At 42.5% G+C, this 21,131-nt stretch overlaps 5 protein-coding genes across 5 annotated transcripts; 3 read left to right on the forward strand and 2 right to left on the reverse strand.

Annotated features, from left to right (window-relative positions):
* Positions 1 to 1,268: 1,268 nt before the first annotated feature.
* PHALS_11983 (villin-like protein) lies at positions 1,269 to 4,184 on the forward strand (the record flags this gene model as incomplete). The annotated part of the gene is made up of 4 exons (XM_024727443.1): positions 1,269 to 1,426; positions 1,499 to 1,643; positions 1,711 to 4,011; positions 4,071 to 4,184. 4 exons carry the CDS (start codon positions 1,269 to 1,271, stop codon positions 4,182 to 4,184), a joined length of 2,718 nt encoding a protein of 905 aa, XP_024578020.1.
* Positions 4,185 to 4,322: 138 nt separating this feature from the next.
* Positions 4,323 to 5,154, forward strand: PHALS_11984 (cyclopropane-fatty-acyl-phospholipid synthase; the record flags this gene model as incomplete). Its single annotated transcript, XM_024727444.1, has 6 exons — positions 4,323 to 4,495; positions 4,559 to 4,616; positions 4,679 to 4,777; positions 4,844 to 4,866; positions 4,938 to 5,037; positions 5,116 to 5,154. 6 exons carry the CDS (start codon positions 4,323 to 4,325, stop codon positions 5,152 to 5,154), a joined length of 492 nt encoding a protein of 163 aa, XP_024578021.1.
* An 85-nt stretch (positions 5,155 to 5,239) lies between these two features.
* Positions 5,240 to 7,489, reverse strand: PHALS_11985 (Protein phosphatase 1, regulatory subunit, and related proteins; the record flags this gene model as incomplete). The annotated part of the gene is made up of 6 exons (XM_024727445.1): positions 5,240 to 5,326; positions 5,406 to 5,525; positions 5,591 to 5,670; positions 5,799 to 6,716; positions 6,791 to 6,903; positions 6,975 to 7,489. 6 exons carry the CDS (start codon positions 7,487 to 7,489, stop codon positions 5,240 to 5,242), a joined length of 1,833 nt encoding a protein of 610 aa, XP_024578022.1.
* A 7,148-nt stretch (positions 7,490 to 14,637) lies between these two features.
* On the forward strand, positions 14,638 to 14,828 carry PHALS_11986 (uncharacterized protein; the record flags this gene model as incomplete). Its single annotated transcript, XM_024727446.1, has 2 exons — positions 14,638 to 14,703; positions 14,730 to 14,828. The coding sequence occupies 2 exons, from the start codon at positions 14,638 to 14,640 to the stop codon at positions 14,826 to 14,828; spliced, it is 165 nt and encodes a 54-aa protein (XP_024578023.1).
* A 1,787-nt stretch (positions 14,829 to 16,615) lies between these two features.
* Positions 16,616 to 16,880, reverse strand: PHALS_11987 (uncharacterized protein; the record flags this gene model as incomplete). Its single annotated transcript, XM_024727448.1, has 2 exons — positions 16,616 to 16,705; positions 16,779 to 16,880. 2 exons carry the CDS (start codon positions 16,878 to 16,880, stop codon positions 16,616 to 16,618), a joined length of 192 nt encoding a protein of 63 aa, XP_024578024.1.
* Between the last annotated feature and the right edge of the window lie 4,251 nt (positions 16,881 to 21,131).

Genomic DNA, 21,131 nt, shown 5'->3' on the forward strand with positions numbered 1-21,131 from the left:
GTGCATTGATTGCGTGATAAGTGCTCACTTTTGCGCAATGATTTAAAAGACAAAAGAAATGCGAGCCGCCGTACATTCTACAGTGAAGGAGGGTGCGTGCTACAGGCTATGTTCTGCACTATTGTGTGCGTACACCTTGCACTTCCGTACAAATGTACCAAATTCAATATTGTACAATTGCACGAGATTCATTTTACACTTTTGTATTATCGTGGATGTCTGGAAGCACCGATGTATTGATGCTTATGAAGATGTATAGACTCCGAAAAGCAAAGATCGCGTTAATCGTAGGTTATTAGTGCAGCGGGGCTGCCGTAGCTCTTTGCTTGGGAAAAGCATACATAAGGTCACCGACTTTCGTCTTATACCAGAACAAGTGCGAGGGTAATTTGCGACCTTAAAGAGTACCCAGGACCTTAACCAAGGCAAATAAACTTCCGTTCGAAATTGTTGCTGTAAGCATATGTTTTATTTGCGGCCGAGCCGCCTATATTTAAAACCTAAGGTTTTCCTGATTAAATAGTAAAAACTAATTTATATGCATAACAACTGACAGTCCCACGACTAGTGGCTTTTTGTAACGGTGTAGCCAGATTACACCAGCTTGTGTAGTCTACAGTTTTGTACAGTCACACCATCTTGTGTGACCCACCCTTTCATACAAGGGTTCGTGTAACCCAGTTACACTTTTGGTAAGTGCAACCCCGTTACAATTAGTATCACGGCGAGAAATAGAGCGCATATACTATTAGTATTAGCTGAAATATGTATGTCATTTGGAATAGCTGGACAATCCAGGCAATTAGCACAGGCAACTAGCTACGTTAGATGATTTCGGCCCCGCTTCTGACACAGTGTGCGATCTCATCTTTTGTGCGATTATCAATGTGGACGCTTTGAGTTGTAGCTTCCCCTGTGCAAATCTCACTGTAACCCTCTTGCACCTTGTCTTGGCGGAAGTTTTCTAATCAATTGGCGAGGACGATTTGCAACGAGTGTGGTCTACGACAATGATGGGTCGTGAGAAGGTATTCATTTTCCCAATGGGTTACACTTGAGTGCAAGTGTGTATCGGTTACACGTTACTATCCTTCTTACTTAATTGAAGAAGATCAATCATATTCGATGTTTGATATGAAATTCATAATAAACGTGTATACTTTACTTAAATATTTTACTACTTTTTCTTTTCGGCGAATAGTGAAATGCAAAACTTGTTTAAAATATAGATATTCTCCCCACCCAGAAAATCTTCAAGCAACGATATCATGGTGAGCGACAGCGCGTTCGCTGAAGCAGGCAAAAAGGCGGGACTGGAAGCCTGGCGCATCGAGAACCTTAAGCCTGTGTCCGTGCCAAGCACTAGCTTGCACAAGCTGTACAGCGGTGACAGCTATCTTTTTCTTAAAACCAGTGAGACAACAACGTACGACTACATGATTATTTTTTTGTATAGATTTCTCCTCTTTCACTTCCATTTGGTCAATTGCTTTTCTAGTGGTTTGACATGGAATATTCATTTCTGGCTGGGCAAAGATACGTCTACAGACGAAAGTGGGATAGCCGCATACAAGACAGTGGAGCTTGACGATGCGCTGGGCGGCGTGCCCGTCGAGCACCGTGAGTGTCAGGGCTATGAGTCGGTGCGTACTAGCAGATGCTTTAAACGATTATATGGTAGACATAAACGTAAGTATTGTGATCTTGTAGGCGCTATTCTTGTCCTACTTTAAAGCCACCGGTTTGGAATACCTCGATGGTGGAATGGCGAGTGGCTTCAATGAGATTAAACGAGACGAATATGCGACGTGTTTGTATCGAATCAAGGGTAAACGCACGGTTCGTGTTGAGCAAGTGCCGTTGAAGACCTCATCACTTAGTGTTGACGATGCGTACGTGCTTGACGCTGGCCTGGAGCTTTACCTGTACGCTGGTAAAGAAGCCAATCGCTTGGAGAAGGCGAAAGCTTTAGAGTTTATTACTAAAACCAGAGAAGCTCGTGGGGGTCGTCCTACTGTCACGCTTATGGACGAGGAACCTGAGACTCCTGGCTTTTGGAAAGCTCTCGGTGGCTTTGAACCGGTGACACGCTCAATTGAGACGGATGAAGAGCATGAAATTGCTGTCAGGAAAAACACGACGATCTTTCGAATAAGTGGATCAATTGACGACAATTTGATGGTTACAGATGTGACGCCACCTTCGGAAGTGTTGACCAAAGACATTTTAAAGAGTGAAGATGTGTTTCTCATTGATGTTGGCATCGAAATTTTTGTTTGGGTAGGCAAAATGGCGTCTCATAGTGAGCGTACGAATGCTTTGACGATTGCAGTCCAGTACTTAAAGAAAGAAGGTCGTCCGCCACACACACCTATTACACGAGTTGTTGAGGACGGCGAGACGCCACTGTTTACTGCGCTGTTTAAAGCATGGACTGAGCCAAAGGTGCTTGAGTTTGGCTACCAATCGAGTCAGGGTGTCGCGAAAATGCAAAATGACAAATCTGTTGACGTAAATACGTTAGTGAAGACTACTGTAAAGTCTGAAGAAGACATTGGTTTGGATCCATATGGGGACGGAAAGCACGATGTTACGGTTTGGCGTATCGAAAAGCTTGAGATGGTCGAAGTGGCGAAAGAACAATATGGCCAATTCTTTGATGGTGATAGCTACATTATTTTGCATGAGGTGACGCCCTCGAGCGGCAAGCCTACGCAGGTGATATACATCTGGCAGGGACGTTCGTCCTCAACCGATGAAAAAGCAGCTTCGGCTCTGTTGACCACATTTTTGGATAAAAGTATGCATGGTTCACCCATTCAAGTCCGTGTGACTCAAGGCAAGGAACCGGGACATTTTCGTGCACTTTTCAATGGGACGATGATCGTGCACGCTGGTGGTAAGGCTAGTGCTTTTACAAATCGTGACGAAGAGGATTCGTATGATACGGACGGCGTTTCGTTGTACCAGATAAAGGGAACTAATGAGAAAAATACTGCTGCCGTCCAAGTGGATGAGAAGACGTCGAGTCTTACATCTGGAGACTGCTTTATCCTTGTGACGCCTAAAACGGTGTACGGGTGGCACGGTTGTGGTAGTACCTCTGTAGAGCGCGAGATTGCATTGAAGATTTCGTCAATTTTCAAAAAGGAACGCGATATTGAAGTTTTCCAAGAAGGAGACGAATTCGATGAGTTCTGGAACTTTCTTGGTGGCAAGGGCGAGTACGCGAAAATCAAATCGTCATTTGAAGCCCCTCACGAGCCTCGTCTGTTTCAGTGCTCGAACACATACGGATACTTTGACGCGCGTGAGATTTTAAACTTTGCCCAAGACGATCTAAACCCAGACGACGTCTTTCTCTTGGATACTTATACAACGATCTATGTGTGGATTGGTGCTGGTGCGAACGAGCCAGAGAGACGCGAGGCCATGAGTCTTGCTCAAAAGTATCTGGCCGTTGTCAAAGGGGATGGTCGGGATGCTGGCACACCCATTGTGGCTGTGCATTGCAATAGCGAGCCACTCATGTTTAAAAGCAACTTTATAGCTTGGGATAACGGCTACTTTTCAAAAAGTGAATTTTTGGACCCTTACAAGACTCGCCTTCAAAAGCTGAAAGAAGAGAAAGAGAGAAACTCCACCGAGAATTCCAATGCAATTGTGAAACAAGACATTCAAGAAGAGGAGCCACAGAGTGTATTGAATGCTCCTCTATCATCATCCATTCCAATAGCTGCAAGAGCAATTCCTGTTTTACCGACGGAGCTTCCAAATCCTAAGGTCACCACTGCATCGCCGGAAACCGTCACTACATCACTAGAAGACGCCGGGGTATCTGCCGAGGCCTCAGTTCCTGTGAAAAATGCTCCAGCTTCTGTTTTAAAATCCGCAACTCCTGCTCCATCTCCTGCTCCAACTTCTGCTAAAGCCACTGGTATGGCTGGAGAAACATTTACATACGAGCAGCTGAAGGCTGGCGTCGAGGGTATTGACATTACCCGAAAAGAAGTAAGTGCTTTATTCTGTAGTGGTAACCAGTATCTCTTTATACTAATGACATTTTCCAGACTTATCTCTCGGATGCAGAATTTCAAAGCTTGATGGAAATGAGCAAATCTGATTTTGAAATGCTTCCAAAGTGGAAGCAGCAGGCAAAGAAGAAAGAGGTCGAGCTTTTTTAAGCCTTTCAGATCCATGTGCTCAAATGCTTGAATCAAAAGTATGTTCGTGTGAGGAGAAGGATTTTCTATCGCTTTACAAATTCGACAAACATTAAATTTGATAACTTTAAATTCTCATTACAAAAATCATACTTTTCAATGTCAACCACGACGCAGCTAGGGCCAAAGCTTGCGCCCTTCATTCCCAGTGGGAAAGAAGTATTAGACCATACACTGGATCTTCTTGCACTTTCGAGTGACGATGTATTGTTCGATTTGGGCTGTGGCGACGCGCGGCTATTGGTTTATGCGGCAAATAAGACGAGTGCCACGTTGTTGCGAGTCGAAGTTTGAAAGTAATTTGAATGTGACTTTGTTACAATTCTACGTTATAGATGCATTGGTGTGGAATATGATGGCGACTTGGTAAAGCGTGCGCAGACACGTGTTCAGGTGACGATTGCTGTGAAAGCTGTCGACACTTCGATTTTTAATTCGTGCTGCAATAAATTAAGGAGCATGGATTAGAAGCATTAGTGGATATCCAATATGGCAACGCCCTGAACGTGGACCTTACGCGGGCGACGGCTCTCTTTCTATATCTCATGCCTCAAGTAGGTCGCACTTTGTTTAAGCGAGCAATTATATCCTAATCAATTATGTGGGGACGGCGTTTGCAGGGTATTAAGATGCTTATGCCAAAGTACGAACAGCTTCAGATGATGGAGCTAGCTGTTCGAGTATTATTTATCGAGAGATCTTGCTACCATTTAGGTTGGAAGAAGCGCGACGTCTACATGTACGCATTGTAACATACGTATTTTCAATCCCAGGCTGGAAGATCGACGATCAGCGTGATTACAAAGGAACTAAAGTACGCTTGTTGTCGATTTGAGATCATATATGAGATCTCTCACTATCTGATGGCCATTTCCTTTACTTTGGCTGTCAGATTTACTTGTACAATTCTTCAGCAGTGGCTACAAACTGAGATTGATAACAATGTTGGTTGCTTACTTGAGCCTACAACCATAAAGAGCTTTACCTATATTCTCATTTTATTCCCCTTCGTTGTATCATCGTGTCTTTTTCACATGAGAGTCCACTTGAAGCTTCACCAAGTTAAAATGGGCGCGTCTTGATCTCTTCCTGGATAGCAATAGCTGACGAATACGAATTGGCAGCGTAAGTGGCGTAATTTCGGTCCTTACTGTGTGTTGTCACAATATATTGACGCGGCACCTCCGGGAATCCCTCAGGACTCGTATACTGGTGGTGACGATGATATCCAACCGTTTTGTGAGCTGGCAAGTCGTTATCTAGCCGCCACTTCGCGCCCTCGGCTACTTGTGACAAGTGTGTCTGCATCAATAAGCCAAGTATTAATCACTTGCTCTATTCAGGATACTCGGACCATATCTACTTACCAATGTATCGTCCTCAGCCTTGTTCACGGGTGCCATAAACTTTGCAATAAAGCTGCCGATTGCGTTGCTCGCCATATTCTCTGCCTCACGTTAAAAATTAGACCTTGAATTTTAATAATGTGACAATTTGAACAGAAAGTCTATTTGGTGTGCTGAACTCGAAATACTATGCTACAATTTTAATCCCAAGTGGAGGATCCACCAAAACCGACTTGAGGCGTAAAGTCAATTTGCGTCAAGTCCAAAGGCTTGGAAACAGCGCTTTTGTTCTTTGTCGTTCTTTTAATTTTTTTCACGACCACTACACCACTGGCAATCTCCTTCGGCTGCCGTAGGTCCTTTTTATCGTTTCGGATCTTATCCTTGACAGCTGTCTTGGCCTTGGCGTCAATTTTAGGTGTTACCTGATTGACATCCTTAGATATCGGCTTGTTAGTCTTCACTTGCTTTACGAGATATTTTGCTGCTTTTTCGTCGGAATCAAAGGTCGCAACAATATCCGAAGTCGGCTTGTCCACCGCTAGTTGCTCCCTTTTGAGCTTTTTATGAATGCTTTTCGTCTCTAGCTTCTCAGCATCCTTGCCATTAGCTTCAATGGATGTTGCGATATCAACTTCTTTTACGCCATTTGTATTGGGACTAGCTCGCTTTCGCTTTCCTGCAACAACTTTCACTTCTTCCGACTTGGATACCTTCGATTTCTTCAGCTCCTTAGGTGGCGCAACGTAACCATGTACTCGCTTATCGAGCACACGAGCGGCATCACGCACAACCAAGTGTGGAAATAGCCTCTTCATTTTAAAGTTGTATTGCTTGTGCTTGGCATCCAATTTCTTTGCTTTCTTCAGTTGTTGTTCCTCTTCAGAAATGTTAACCTCCTTGCTTTCAGAGCTTTTCTTTTTGCTATCAGTGCCAATAACATCAAATGCGCTGTCTTCATCATTACCATCAGTGACACCCTTTCTACCGTCCTCCTTTGCCAATTTCGTAGAGACTTCAAGCTTTGATCCGCAGATGGGATTGCCTAATAAATTTAACTGCCGCAAGCTTTCAAGTGAGCTTAAAGCTTCAAGACCCGACCAGTCGTCAATAAGATTATGGCTTAGTTCCAGCACCTTGAGATTTTCTTAACAAAATTAAGAATCACCACAAAAGTCAACAAAAATTAGACGCGCATCAAAAAACCATCAGTGAACGTACTCAATTGTGCTAAATGTGCTGGAATGGTCTTGATTCGGTTATGCGATAGTCGCAGCTCCGTAATCCCTGTCAGCTGACTTAAATTTGGAATCTCTTCGAGCAAATTATGTGAGCTGTATCAATCATTTGTCATGGCAAAAGTAAGGCATCATCTAACAACCGCACGATTGATACAATTTCGTACATGGATATTTTCTTCAGACTTGGAAGACCATCCACAATGCGTTGCGGAATCTGCGAAATGCGATTGTTACTTAAAATAAGTGAATTTAGTTCGGGAAGCTTCGGTATCCAATCAAGAGCCGATATGGAATTGTTATTGAGCACTAGCGCCTTGAGCGTACGCAGGTTACGTAACACCTCGAACGGAATTCGCGTTAAGAGATTTTCCCCGACATTAAGGATGACAAGGTGTTTGAGATATTGAATCTCAGTCAAGCTACTACTGCTAAGTTTGTTGTCTGTCAATTTAAGCATCGTCACGCGCGGCACCGACTTGAGTTGCGAGAGTTTCGTGAGCTTATTGTGACTTAGATCCAGCTTGGTAGCAGTCTGCAACCCTTCAAGGCTCATAATGCTTTCAATACCTCGATTCGTTAAGTCTACCACTTGCCCATCACGTTTGACGATCTCATCACGAAACTCTTGCACCTTTTCAGCCGTGAGCTTCTTGATACGATGTTTGTTGGTTGTCGTCATTAGTAAAGAAATTTTAATTAGAGCCACTCGAAAAAGGTCATAATCACGAGGTAATATGATGACATAGAGTATGATTATTTGAGAAAAAATGAATACCATCAACTCAACTCAACACAACGACTTAAGCAAACAAAGAAATGTTCGCGCAACTCGATACTTGGGTTGTGTTGCGCTTCGTTGCTGTCAATCAGCATACAATCTAATCGTGCGCTCGCAACCATGTTGTCCGCGACTTTCCGTCAACCTGATTGCTAGCGTGTGAGAACAGTCTAAAGAAACTGGCGCTTGTGTTGTACAGTAACTTATTTCGAGAACTATCCATCGAACAGCGTTTCAGTGTCCTATGCTTGATGACGCCGTTTATGCCAGCGAGTAGCTACCGTTACACACACCACGCAAATTAGCTGGCTTTCAAAGCTGCTATGTGAGCCATAATTCTTGCCCGGATCTGTGTGTGAAGATGATGTGCGCTAATTGATAAGTATCAGGATTTTGGCAAGATACTGAATCGAATTTTACGGTATTTTAAACATTGCTGTCGGGTTTACGAATTATCAGGGCAATGTTATGCATAGGCTGAGCGGACGATGAGCGGACGGTGTCCGTGAGAAACGTAATGCTACGTGGACATACGTCATCACAATAAGTTGTTTGCTATAGCGGCGGGATTTTATACTTTTCGCTGGATGTATGGCTGCTTTGTCCGCCTGTCTGTAGCACAGATAGGTTTTCTAATTTTTCAAATTTTATGACCATTTTTTTTGATTGAAATCGATGATATTGCCAATAAATTTGCCAAGTTAGCTTTTTTACGTCAGGCGGCCCCACTTTCTTAAAGTAGTACGCGACCATTTCACCTGGTAAGAGCAGGAATCCATCGTAGTTTATCGAACAAAAGCATCTACCAGAATGTTTGTAGATCGAAGTGAAACTTAAGCTAATCTCGCTAAAAACATCAGCTTTATTTACCAATTACCACTTTAAGAGACGCTTTCCCTTGCGCTTAAATAAGAACGAAATTTCCTTGTCTGGTATCGGTGGCGTTACCAATTGCGCTATTCTGGCCGAGGTTTGGTGAGCAGTTTGATGGTGAGCCAAGAAGACAATCAAGAAATGGAAAGATGAAGTCTTTTGCCAAAACATGTCCCATATACAAACACTTCAGTATCCAGTTATTTTCACACTTGAAGACCCCCACTCTGGCGCACCCTAATCAGGCCGAGTGTATCAATGAAGCAACCTACAAAGGGAGACTTTTCGGCACCCTTGTCAATATCTTTTTTGGCGCATACATTCGAGCAGTCTCGCACGTGTTCTTTGGTTTGCCTCATTCAACTTCCCGTGATATTCAAGATATGTCAATACATGTGTATAGCCACGATATGATCTGAATGCCTGCGTCGCCAGATGATAATACTCCACTGGTACATTTGACAATTGTTGAGGCATTTCTCAGAAATGTCGCTCGAAGTACTCACTGCCGTGAGAATAATATAGCTGTCGCTCAACGATTTCTATCGATCAGGTTAAAGGCACTTAGCAAAGTACAGCCGACCATGCTGTCCCGAAGCTATCCAATATAAAAAGCGGTGGTTGCACCGAAATCGTGGCTAAAGCTAAGTGTGAAGAATTCGCACTTGCTGTTAGCTAATCTGACACGGAAAATCGACTTCGACTGAAGCGAGTATTTCTGCCACCAAACCCGATTCGTGTTTTGCGCGGAAGCAAGCGTCGATGACAGAAAACTGTCCGCCCTGTACGAGCCATTGCCGTATTAAGTAGGCACTCCCTTATCCGGAGGTAAAAGCGTGTGGTGGAACATTGGCCATCACATCGTGGATTTGACTCGACAAAGGATAAAAAAGATCCTCATGATTGCTGCCCCACTTTCCTATCCCAGTATTCTTCTAGTGCCCCAAATAACAGATCCATTCATCATGTTTAAGACCGAGCTCCTCCTTTGGTGCCAACCGTACTACTTATATACCATCATCGTCTCGAAATTTCTTCCACATACGCTGGAGAGAGATTTCTAGCTCTATCAGAGTTTCTGGTGAAGGCCCTGATAGGGAAACGGGGAATCTTACAGCCCATAGTACTTTCGTGGTCACTTATGGCGGAGTTCATCGATGCCTCGACTATTTTCGTCCAGAAAAAGCAATTTTATCGTCTAGTTCCTCAAAGATCTTAGCGCTTAGCATCAGTGGCCTGTTGGTATGTGTCATTTGGGGCGATCCTCGTGGTATATCATCAAAGCTGATATGCGTCCAGTGGCAAGCAATTTCCGCAACCGGATCTTTGACTGCCAGCTCTCTCATATAATTTGCACTCACGATAGAAGTAAGTGTCTTAGTTTGGGCAACAGATGCTCAAACGTTTATCTTCCAGCCTCGCAGAGGACACAATTCGTTACAGTTCAATTGTGGAGTTGACTGCAAGTGTTAAATCTTGGTTGCCGTGCACGTTTTTTAAATGCTTGAGTCTAATAGTTCGTTCTAACAAATGCAAAGAGGATAAGCTCATGTGCTTCTACCCGGAGTAATACCATAAGCCTCTGCCGGATTTCTGGTAAGCTCTGCTATCCCAAGAGTACATACATATAACCAGAATAAATGTTTGTCAGACTAATGCTACGTGATTGTATCTCATTTGATAAATGTATGGATTAGATTGCAGCTCGAAGATGTTCTTTACAAATTTTCATTATCTATCCAACATTTCGGTTCCTGAAATTCACAATTGCACCAAAGTTTACTGTGATTTTGCACAATCATCCAGAATAAATTTGGTTCAATTGTAAAAAAAATCGAGAAGTACGTGCGCAACCTTTCGGTGTTTGCCCACCACAAGATGTTTTGAAGACATTAAGAATTTTTGAATCCGAGACGTTGACCTACAACATAGCATTGCTAGAATGACGCAATAAAGCGACAAACCAGCCACAATCAAACCATATTTTGAAGAAGGTGAATTTCTCTGTACAAGTCTCTTCGTAGGACGAAGTTACGATTCTGAAGATATCTGGAATATGCTGTTCGTAAAAGAATTGTAGTCACCGAGTGTACAGAAATATATCTCGTGTGTTGTTGCGTTCAACGTGACTTGCAACTAAGGTTGGAAGTTTTTGTACAAGTCGCTCAAAAAAATCAAAACCGAAAATGCTGTTATTGTTTAAGGGTCACGGGTTTTAGACTCGACTTGTAAGAGTCTCATCGATTAAGTGGCAAAGCCTCGAGTACTATTATTAGTGAGTCGTTTCTCTCTCAAACGAGGGATACAAGAGTCTAGCTTTTAGTCAGATTCGGTCAACACAACCTTTTTGAGACACTTTAAACCCAAAAGGCACAGAGCAGTCTGTAAAAGTTAGTTTTTATGCCGTGGAGGTTGCGGCCAACGGGACCCAACTCAATATGTAGCGACGCTTTCAACGAAAGGTACAGTTTAAACTAATTAGTTGTTGACTTCGATATTCTGGTCTTTGGAAGGTTCGGGAATGACTCGATCAGTGGCACGCTCAATTACGGGCGACAAATTAGTGTTGAAAAATAGTGATGACTGAGGGCTGAAAGCGATAAACTATTACCTCGGAGCGTTAGCCATCCTATCAAACGCGCTATCACAATGAACGGATTCAGATTCAGAAGTGTTTAGCATTTTTGTTGAGGAATTTACAAGCTTTGAAATGTGCTGGCAGCCACAGGTTGCGTTCTCACACAGATGACTCATTTCCGGGTTCTCATAATCTCGTATAAACAATAAAAGTTTGTTCCGCCAGGCTTTTTTAATGTAGCCAAAACCTAACTCATAACTAGTAACATAGTAGCCAATCATGAGTTACCCGAGTATATTGCGCTTTGCCTGATTCGTTCCCTTCGGGTCTTTTTGTCACATTGACACAATGCGACGTTATGTACTGCATTAATTAACATTTTCTTACAAAAATGGATTTTGTTGATGTAGAAGACAATCAAATGCCAAGCAATCATGCTGGACTAATTTGAAACCAGCCACGAACTGATGGTAGTCTGGATTGTCGCCTTCGTTTTGAGGAATTTTCGCAGCTCTCGAATGCGCCTAAGTACCACTTTATTTGTGGGATTCGTCACTTCCAGCAGTGAAGCAGTAATTGCTAGGCTCTTTAGCTTTTCCAGATTCGTGACTATCTGCTTTTCCAGATTCGTGACTATCTGCTTTTCCACATCCTCGTTTTCTTTACGTCCTTCTCCTCTTTTTCACCTCCCGAACGATGGCTATAATCTCGTCGTCATTCAAATTCAGATTGGCTTTGTTTTCCTCAAGAATACTTTAATATCCAAGAAAATATTAAGAGGAAGCCTTTAGATAGCATCGCACAGGTCGATTTCAATGTATCGCTCCTCCATATTGGGTACCGATATTTGAAAAGGCTCTGCAAAGAGATCAGTGTGGCGAAAGCAATTGGCTACGGTAGCTACTTATATCTTCTTCCAAGCTGCTTTGGTCCAAATTCATTGCGGTTAGCTGATAGATGTTGGTTAAATCCGCTTGTCACGATCAGCAGCACTTCGAAAATGACAAAGCCTTTAATGTCGCTTAAACGCGGAGATTATCCCACTGAATCTTTGACGTGCAGTTTGGAGGAAGAAGGGCCACCTCGGCATTATACACCTCGTGATCGTCGACTATGTTAGAAGTGGCGCTATCTAGTAAAAGATGGATCTGCTTATCTTTGGCCTAAAAGCAGTGATTGAGATAGCTGAGATCATATCTAAAGCGCATACATATTATATCTTCATGTCGTTGTCAAGCCTTTTCGACCACTTCTGGGAGAGGGCGCCGGTCATCCCGCTTTCTTATTGCTGCGATAATAGAAACCCAGTTGCTTTCCTGTTTTAGGATTGAAATAGCGAAACTTGTTGGACATTCCAATGAACAGTGGCTTGAGCTTCTCTGACTCATTTGTGTTGGCAGCAGAGGCAATAGTGATGCGGTACTATGATGCAGAAAGGAGAATGACATTTAGTCACCCTTCTCATTTAAAAGACTATGAATAATTGCAAACCAACTTTTTGATTTGTCTACGTTCCCCAATCTGCTGCTGTGCAATGGTCTTTTCTCGAGCCATGGAATGAAAAAATCCTATGAAGACATCAATTCAGGAACTCTCATGTAAATGCGTTGCTTATATTCATACGAATTTTAACTATGTTGAACACATCCTTTAGCTCATAGCGAACAATGACTGCTAAGAACGCAGGAAGGGTAGCATCGATCACTGCCTGATCTGCTGTGCCACTGTCACCATGGATCCTTGTCAACGCGGCTTGTTCCTTTCTTAAAACTGTTGCAGCCACCCATTGGAATATTTGCTTGCATCCTCACGCAAGCTAAGTCGGCCAGCAAAGATTCTTGCTTTGACTTTAATGAGATCTCGAGTGATGGCTACATGCCTTGTCTGGCATTGAAGCATCCATGTTGCCAAGGCTTCATCGAGTTGCGGATGATTTGCAACACGGGGTAGTTTGCCCGAAAGCTCAACATCTGTCATGCCTCGAACTCGCGACTATTATTATAAATTGCTGCTAGTACCAAATGAAGTGATTACAAGGCTAAACTTCTGAGTAGCCCCGTGTCTAAAGCGCACTTTGACTCATTCCACTGATTTTGGCCTTTTAATTGCAGATCTCGAGTCGCTGGCATTTGTTAAACGTGCTGGTAACGTATTTTTTGTAAATGTAATTCCGCAATTGAGTTCACTTTTCTATTGAAAGAATTTCGCAATAAAACTCGAATAACAAGTAACCTCGACCAACTCATGTATATTTTAGACCACAATAATTAGTTTTCCGAGGGACAGCTGTAACACACCCTTTTAGGACAAAACATGACAATTTCTTTTGGATATGAGAGGTTGAGATAGCCATAAATTTGGCTTGCTGCAAACTGAGCAATAACGTGTCGCACAAGCTATTCCATGAGGGGAGGTCTCGCGCAAGAAAAAAGCCAAAAGCGGTGAGATAATCCCGCATACTGCACCTCTGTCAAAGAAAAGCATTAGAGTGCTGCTAGTCCTAAGCTTATTAAGTTAAAGGGTACGAATGGTCAATCTTCCACGCAGATCCTGGACGCAAGATCTATCGCGGATAAACGACTCTTCGCAGTAGGCAGTATGTGGCATAAATAGGAAGAAGTAAGCTACATTGCATTTTGTAGAGGTCAAGATCAATGAGACTCGGCCTGAAAGAACTCTCTCTAACAGATGCAGATTTCACAGCCCACTGCTGCTTCCTGTCTACATTAACGTCCGTCCTTGTCTTTGCGGCACTTTTAAAATTCTCATAAAATTAATAGCGTCGTGAAATTATGGGCGATGTACAACTGTCAAAACAAGTTGATTATAAGTTGAAACGTGTCGATAGTAAGCGCGGATACATATGTGTGCATCTTGATTCGTTAAGCTGACGAGTGTTTTATTCTTACTCAAATCTTGTGAATTTGGGCAGCGTAGAGCGCTGTCTGTCTCTAGATCTCAATTAAAGTTGTAAGTTCATCTTGGATATGGCCTGGTTGGAGCGCTATGAGCCATCAGTAACTTCAAAGTGAGGTTACATATGCCACGACTCCATGAGGGGCTTTGATGGGTCATGAAGTGACCTCTGCTGGAAAGCAGAATCGAATTTGATGTGGGCAAGGATTTTCGCTGTGGTATATAGGATTGTAGAATGATATTAGAGCCATTGTCAAAGCTCGATTGGTAGAATCGGCTGCGATCCGCGATTTCCAGATAAAAAGAAAGGTTGCGATCACATGCCGCAGAGAATAGAAATTAATCTGTTGGTTGGATACTTGGAGGAGGTGGGGCCTCGGAGATCTCTTTTGGTAGGATAGAAAAAACGACTTGTTGTATTGGTTTTCAGGGCTTGATTCATTGAGACGAATCGAAGCGACTCCATGGTGCGATCCCCAGATAGAACTTCTGTGATAAACTAAGACTACTGTAAGGCACGCAGCAGAAAGTTGAGGCCCTGGCATAAAAAGCGGATGGTACATCGTTGTCAGATTGTGAGGTAAAGTTTGAGTCAGCTAAATCGGGTTTTGTACCCACCGCGCGGGGCATGGATGCTTCGCAAGTTTTCGGCGAGCACATTAATTAATAATGAGTAAAGTCAATGCAGGAGTCCCAAGGTATGCAACTTTTTCTCACTCCTCCGCTTGAAGAGCTTGATCTGGAGCATGTACGGAATGTTATAATTAGGTACAGAAGGGTTTAATCGCCGCATTATCACTTTTTCTCTGGAAAGAATATGTTTTTACGGGCATTAAACTCACCGAGTGCGAGGGTAAGAGCAGCATTTCTTGAGAACCTATTCATTTATGTTTGAGAGGCTACGATTGGCTGATAAGACATCCGCAGCATCGGTAAATTGGTCTTGTTCCTGGAATGGGTATTGCTTAACAAGTCATTGACCTGTCCGATCTTACAATCTCTTTACTATATATAAGTATGTTTGGTGAGAGAAAGCAAACCAGCTCATTTGGCGTTCATCGCCTTATTGGGCTCGAGATCTTACTTTGCAGTAAGATCAATGCAACTACAATATACGTCCCGATTGCTGATTATTAAATGTGATTTGCTGACAAGAAACATTGACGATTTACATGTTTAGCGCTTTTAACCGAACGAACGATGATTTAACTCACAGTATCCATTACGCTACAGTCAATACTCCAAACTGGGCGTACCGGCAGCGGCCAATAATGTTCTCGGTCTGCCAAATATAATGTTCTCGGTCTGCCAAATACACCAGCGACGTTCAATTGTCTGGTAATCCCGGTACTTTGGTCTAATCTCTCAGAAGTACAGTCTTTATTCGATAATTTATCCCTTCATTGAGTGAAGCGCAATATGAACATCTTTATCAAACGTTTATGGTCACCGCTCGATTCTATGCGCTTCAATGGGCGGGTTGCCAACATAAACAAATGCTTTTTTTGCGCCAACCAAATTGACTTTCATTTGAAAGCATGACTTGCGAGCAGACACTGTTAAGATCAAGGCCATAGCGTATTGGTCAGTAAATAATCTCAAACGATCACAGGAAGTGGTTTTGCCAGACCATCCATTTGCACAATACTCGTGCCATTCTGCAGCGCTTTTTCTATAAACTGAAGTCTATGTGAGGGTAGTGGCAGCGATTACAGTGCAAATCACGCCAATATCAAACAACTCGTCCTCAATCTGCTAAAGTATGGCAGCAGTAGTACTGTGATCAAAAGCGTTTTAAATCCCGGAATGACCATTTTACGTCGTCTGTGACGTGTCCGTCTACCCAATAGGCTGCTCTTTACTTCAATTTGATGCTAATGGTATTGAATGTGTCGTTAAGCTTAGATACATCCAGCTTGTAAACGTACTTTCCAGCTCACGACAATGTTCTATTTGCTATTAAGCTGGTTTTTGGCTGGCTCATGGAACACTAGCTCAGTTTTAACCCATCTATGCAGTTCATGCATTGCAGCACATAACCACATAGTCCTTATATTTTTTGTAGATTGACAAAATGCTTATTCTTGCAACCGAGTGAACATTTGGAGCATAGATTAGAATGACCAGCTGGAAATCCTTGTTGCCGAGTTTATTGTTGGTGAAATATTATTTGATCGGTTGGTCGATTTGCTATATGTCTTTCTGATCGTGAACTCGCATAGGTCATAATGGAAACATAGTTTGCACTATAGTTGCTTAAACTCTTGCTTAAACCAAGCCAGCCTTGAAAAATCATTTGGTAGTGGCACTATGTACGTGAAGTTTAGCTAGAATTACTTAGGCACTATGCGAGATCACGATCTCGTCAGCACCAAAGACTCATTGAGCTACATTCGTGACCAAATTATGAAAGCACATACATCCGTGAACAGCCCATAGACACAGAAAATTGATGTTGACATTCGATTTTCCCGTGCTCTGATTGACTATGAGCGAATTAATTATATTTAAATTAAGTCGTGCAGATAGCTGCATCACCAATCGATTAAAAGCTGCTGGTGTTTCTGACAGCCAGAGCAGTATTGTTTGCTTCTAAGATCTGCGTTCAACTTTGAGCCGCACTTGCATGATGATAAAACCACCCATCACGTTGAGAGCACCTATAAAGTTATGCCGTTCTGGAGAATGCCAACTTTAAAATTGACGTTTGTGCCATTATTGTGGTCACAGTCATCCCCAAAAAATGTGTTCTATTCACTATTTTCTGAAATTACGTTGGTGCTTATTGAAGCAATTGACTATGTGCATTGCGCAAAAAGAAACCTTCAATAACAGTGTATTCATTCCTTGACGATATACGTGTTGCACAACATTCTGCTTCTGAAACCTGACCAATACACTAATGAACACTCGACTGAGGGGCATTTCATGTGGCAGGACTCTCATCGAAATGCTGTTGCGATCCTCGACTGAGATCGATTTTTATAGGAACATTGAAAAACATTGCTCCGTCCGCTCCTTGCACTAAATGTCCTCAGTGACAAACTCATCTAAGTCGGATAGTCAGCTTAGCTCCTCCTTCAATACCAACTCAGCGATCTTACCGCGTTAGAATATCATGCATGCATCGGTTTAGAATCTCCTTAACTCCTTATGAATGTCATTCTAGGAAGTGAAGCAATACACCTCCTCGGAAAACCGGTAACTCTATTTTTGAGTTTATTAATTGTTTGTCATGAATCCTTGAGACTTCAGTGCTTTGCACTATAGGCACGTCAATTGGTGTTGTTGACCCTGCTGTTTACAACATGACAAAGATGAACAATCAGCCATAGAACCAGGGTGGTCCTTCTGCATATGCCTGTCTTCGCGGGATTTATCAAGCAACGACAGGTGGGAACCTTTTCCTGTAAGTCTGTGACACGGTCAAATCTTCCGACACAGATAATGTCCTGAATTTCTACTCCAGAGATGTCCTACTCTGTCTCACCGCAAACCTAGTTCGATCAATCTAACTAAGTCAACAGCATTTATTGCTTCACAACATTTCATCGCCTTAAAATGTGTACGCCCTGGGAGCCACCTAAGCGACCATGCCATGCGGTCGCTTTTATCGTCTCAGCAAAAGTAAAATCTAGAGGTGCCGTCTCTCATCGATTCAATCTGTAAATCTTTTGAGATTGTAGCTTACAGCTGTCTATGATATGATATTAACATGTACAGTCTCAACTTCGTGCAAACACGAAAAGCGTTCTGATTCATTGCAGAGGTGGACAGCTCGTGGTATAGTCTGCCTAACCATATATGACATCAAATTGAGTCTCTATATCTAATAAACATAATGGGATCTCAGTGCCGGGTGCACCATATGAAGAGCTTATAGAACGTGTAGAATGCTGACCGCACACAATGCTTGATCAAAGTTTTACTGCTACAACTAACAAAAGCTATTGTACGAATTTCTTAGCTAGTTTCAACTTCGAGTCAAAGATTCGTACACCTCTTACTTTAACACGAGGTGTTTCAGACGATTTGATTTTTGAGACGGCCTTAAGCCCATTTACAGCTCGTATGATTATGAAAGGTTTCTTTGTGCAAGATGTACGGCAACCCTATCGCACGCGGAATCATTTGTCGTCAATCTGACGGCAGAATTCAAAAGACCGTATCTTTGTTGTGGTTGCATCCCGATAAACTGCGTATTTCACTCCGGGCTACCTAGACTCGCTTGTCTATCCGGTCGATGTTGTTGTTTTAAATAGAATAGCACAGCTGGCAAACCAAAGCCCGAAATTGATTGTTGCTCGTTGGCGGTTACAAAGTGCTGGTGTTAATTATTCAGAAAGGAATCAGTCACACGTTCGTGGAGGCACCTGCCGGCTACCACAGATCTCTCTAAAGTTAAGCCATTTGTACAAACAGTAAAGCTTTTAATGATAGGTGATGAAAGAACCTTTTGCTCGAATAGTCATGGACTGTACCCATTTCCATTCAAAGAAGCAGCTAGCACGTCGTGCTTGTAGCTTAGGCCATGCACAAGAATGTGCGATCACGTGCAGTACCTCAATAAAGCAGACGCTACAACATATGAAAGAGATTTCGCGAGACTTTGCTGAGTATAATCAGGTTTGCCGTATGTTGTCAAATATCTTCTGTATTCGTCAGAGCAGAAAAATTGCTAGACTATGTCCAACACAAGATCTCTGTAAAGGTGTATAGCGAGACCGTTCACTAGCGCATAATTGTTTTCCAGAGCATTGTGAATACCGTATAGAATGCAAAACACAAGTTACAATTTACACCAAAGGCGAGAATCTCAGCCAAGCTGAGACTCACAACAGTGGCCTTTTGGCTGTGGACCAACGCCGTTGTATACGCAGAGTCAACAATGGCCCTGCATGCCTCCCCATTTCTCAGATGCGAGGTACAAATAATTGGTGTCACACGCAAAGCCCATAAAAGATTCTTCACGATAGAATGCAAAACCATTATGGCCATCTGCATTTACCGTGAAAAATCTGAGCTTCTTTTAACCTCATAGACAGCGAGATCAATGTAGTCTTGTTGGTCGTTGATGTCACCTTACCAGGCCCAGAATAGCCAGCAAAACTTGGATGAATTTAGGGTTGATGCGCTTCTGCTAGAGTAAGAAATATACGAAGGCATATGAAGTGCTCGGTGCGGATTCGTGCGAATCGCAATGGACATACAATTTTGGAATTTTCATATTCAATTTAACTCCACATTTAGTGTTTTGAAGCAATAGATTCGTAAAGTACTTTGTTGTATTAGAATCGTATTTGAGCAACAGGTTTAATCTGACAAGTGTATACAAACCATGGACCAACTACAGCTCTCAGTGCTACGCACTTCATTTTTGTGGAGCGTTGGTAAGTCATAACCTTACATAGCAAAAACACTTTTTCGTGGCCTCATAGATCTAGGATTAGGTATGTCTGCGATAACTTGCTGAATGGATGAATACGTTTTGGAAGATCATGGCAACATAGATCTGCGGACTCCTGGAAAATACATCTTAAAAGTAATATGTCTCGGTTGAAAGAGATCTCGGTGGCTGAAAGCCACGAGTCTCAAGGTCTTAAGACAACACAAGGGGCTTTGCCTTGCGAGTCATGTAGCCTCCCTAATAATATATATCATGGCTTAATTTTGTTATGATGTGATGGTTGTGCTGAGTCTACAACATCAAGTAACGTGCCCATTGCTCAAAGAAGTATTCTTTAGTCAAGGTCTGGCTTCACCAGCTTTACTCTATGTGTTTTGCGATATATACAGGTCAGGTAATCTCACGTACGTATATATATCTCACAGAGGATGCTGAGATGGGAACGTTTCATTGCTGACTATATCGTTGAGATAAGTTAAAGCTCTAATGGTGGCGGGACGCGCGCTTGTCTCGTCCTTTGGTCCAAGAGACGCGCTACAGCGTATCTGAGCAACTAAAATACATCGCACTAAAGTGGCAAGATATTTTGTTATACAATAGTTAAATCAATCATCGGTATTTCTACCTTCAACCCAGGTATTGCCTTTTTAAGCATTTGTAACCGCGTTTTCACCGCAAATAATTATCGTAAGGTCTGCTAAATACAGCACAAACCCGCTTCACAAGCATCATGTGGTTGCATTATCTCAATTGCAAAAACTAGGTAAAACACGCGATAAGTTTGTAAGAGTGTCGTCTCAGTCAAGAATTGACGAGTGGTTTTGTGAGCGATATAAACCACACGCTCAAATTGAACAAATGGGTAAGCGCTTATGTGCGCTCCTGAAAATCTGCAAAAGAAAAAATCATCGCCATATGCTTTGGCTTCCATTGCAAGCCTGCCGGTCTCAGCATTGCGGTAGTGTACATGTATGGAATGATACTACCGATCTAGCGGTTTGTAGACAGCTCGAGCAGAGTGGCCTAACTCGTAGCTGCCAGACCATTGGACTTTTAACTATGTTACTTCCTCAAAGTCTTTCGCCAACATTAATTTTCTGTCTGCGGCTATTTATCTGGATAAAGATCAGCGCTTTATACGAAAAATTAGTGAACTTTTTAAGTATCACAGCATGAGTTTTAGCATTTTTCTAGCAGGCCATCTATTTGCCCATACCCAGACAAATCGGTTTATAGCGAGCTGGAGGGTATCCCACAATTAACCTTGGGAAGCAACTGCGGTGCTGATGCGACATACTTTAGCCCATGAGAATTGCGCTTAATAACACCGTTCCTGTTTACAGGCTTCACACCACATTTTTTAAAATGCTAATGTAATGTTCGTGCCCCCGCGATACTTCCACATATCGATGAGCGGTCTTGATGAGGGAGGGCTGTCAATACTGGTCGACCTGTCGATATCAGCCCAACTACATTTCGTAGCGATATACAAAAATATTCAAGAAAAAGTGTCAAGTGGCAAGTGTGCAATATCCTTGATAATCAAAATCAATTAACATCAGATGAAAAGATATAAATTTGTTGTGACTAAAACAAATTATTGAACGATGTCACATACTGTCTTTGACCTTCTCAGCAAAACTTTGTGCCCTCGTACAGATTGTGTAGTGTTTGGAAGATTCAGAAGTGAGCCTTATTGTTTTTGTTAATAGAAATGAATGGACATGAAATATGTAGTCGTCATCGTTGGATTGTTTGATCGTGTTTCT

The sequence above is a fragment of the Plasmopara halstedii genome (genome assembly GCF_900000015.1).
Source record: "Plasmopara halstedii genome assembly, contig: Scaffold_555, whole genome shotgun sequence".
Lineage (NCBI taxonomy): Eukaryota > Oomycota > Peronosporomycetes > Peronosporales > Peronosporaceae > Plasmopara > Plasmopara halstedii.